The sequence below is a fragment of the Sinocyclocheilus grahami genome, unplaced genomic scaffold (assembly GCF_001515645.1).
Source record: "Sinocyclocheilus grahami isolate Dianchi unplaced genomic scaffold, SAMN03320097.WGS_v1.1 scaffold252.1, whole genome shotgun sequence".
Taxonomy (NCBI): domain Eukaryota; kingdom Metazoa; phylum Chordata; class Actinopteri; order Cypriniformes; family Cyprinidae; genus Sinocyclocheilus; species Sinocyclocheilus grahami.
The window spans coordinates 261,541-262,998 of NW_015505431.1; the positions used below are offsets into that span (position 1 = coordinate 261,541).

The 1,458-nt window shown below is 36.8% G+C and overlaps 1 protein-coding gene across 3 annotated transcripts in view; it reads left to right on the forward strand.

Annotated features, from left to right (window-relative positions):
- The first annotated feature begins 666 nt into the window (after positions 1-666).
- The window catches only part of crtac1a (cartilage acidic protein 1a), a 7,946-nt gene continuing 7,154 nt past the window's right edge, over positions 667-1,458 (forward strand). For all 3 annotated transcript variants that reach the window (XM_016289834.1, XM_016289835.1, XM_016289833.1), the window contains exons 1-2: positions 667-784; positions 1,167-1,360. In XM_016289834.1, the coding sequence (XP_016145320.1) occupies positions 1,173-1,360 (188 nt within the window). In that variant the 5' untranslated portion in view covers positions 667-784; positions 1,167-1,172. The remainder of the gene's footprint in view (positions 785-1,166; positions 1,361-1,458) is intronic.

The following is a 1,458-nucleotide window of genomic DNA, read 5'->3' on the forward strand; positions in this document are numbered from 1 at the left end:
TCTATATTAACAGAAAAATGGAGTGTATGATAGAAATGTGTATATCTGATGTACTTTTTTATCATTTGAAATGTAAAGAACAACATATACACTTGTTTATTCTGTTAGGAAAATCCCATACACATAAGAAGAAGTGGACTCTATGTATTAGACCATATTTTATAAATGACTTTAAATTATATGTAAATCTCTCTGAACAAACAAAAAACTCTGAAAGCATTGAAATCTATGTCACTTTCTTCCTTTTTTTTCTCTTTTATTTTTTCTCTGGCAGCTAATGTTATTTTGATCATGTGAATATGTAATGCCTCTTGTTATTGTGGCAATTAATAAATAAAGCATTAAAAAAATAATTACATTAATCACTAAAAATCATTGGCAAGTATTATAAGCTATCAGTACTTGTGATACGTTTTTCAGCAGCAAATGCTACTGTACAGTTATGCACAATTAATATGACAATTATAAACAACACAAGCAAACATGATTATATTTGGTCAATTGAGTAAAACAAGTATTTGTTTGGGTTTGTTAGGGACGTAACACATCTGCATGCTGTTTCCAGCGTCGTTAACGCCCTCTTTTCACTTGCGGGCTTGTGATTGGTCGGACCGACACGGTACTTAAAATACTCGACAGTGATTGGACAGTCGCTTACACAAGCGCTTGTGTAAGGCAGCTGCATTGAAGTTGTGTAAGGAGCAAATATACACCGTAGAAAACCAAAATCACACATCATTTTCCAAGCTTTTGAGACAAGCCACGTATTGGAAACTCTGAGCGCGTGAGTATCCACTATAATCCAGCCCAGTCAGCACGACAGGTGGATTTGGCACATTATTATTTACTTGCAAAGCTATAATAACAGTTCTCTCTGTTGAGGTGATGGTGACTTACAAATGCATGAACAATACTGTCCTATCATGTCGCTTAGATCTGCTCTGAATGTCTCTTTCGTTTGTTTTCTGTAACGCAAAACAACATATTTGTTCTGTTTTGCATCCTTGCCAACCTTTTCTTTCTATCAGTTGAATTTAAATATAGTTGCATGATCTTATTTATGTTTTCATATCCATATGCTGTGTAAGCAGTGTCATAAATGCTTTTCACATTACGTTTAATCGCATGATAATGAAGCTAAAGTGTGAACACTGTTTGATTGACAGGTGGAGATGAGGATGTGGTGGGCGTGTCTTCTGGGTTTGGCTCTGTCAGCTCTCTCTCAAGCTCAGCCCATGTTCTCCGTCACCACGGATACGGTTCTGCCTCCTGATGCTCTTCACAACCCCACCCAGCGGAATTATGGGATGGCAGTGACGGATGTGGATGGAGACGGGGATCTGGAGGTGGTGGTGGCCGGGTAAAGAAACTCCAGCATAACCTGATTTCTCAGTGATTATTAAATAAAATAGGCAGATTCATATACATTATTATTTATTGTTAAGTCTTATTTAAATG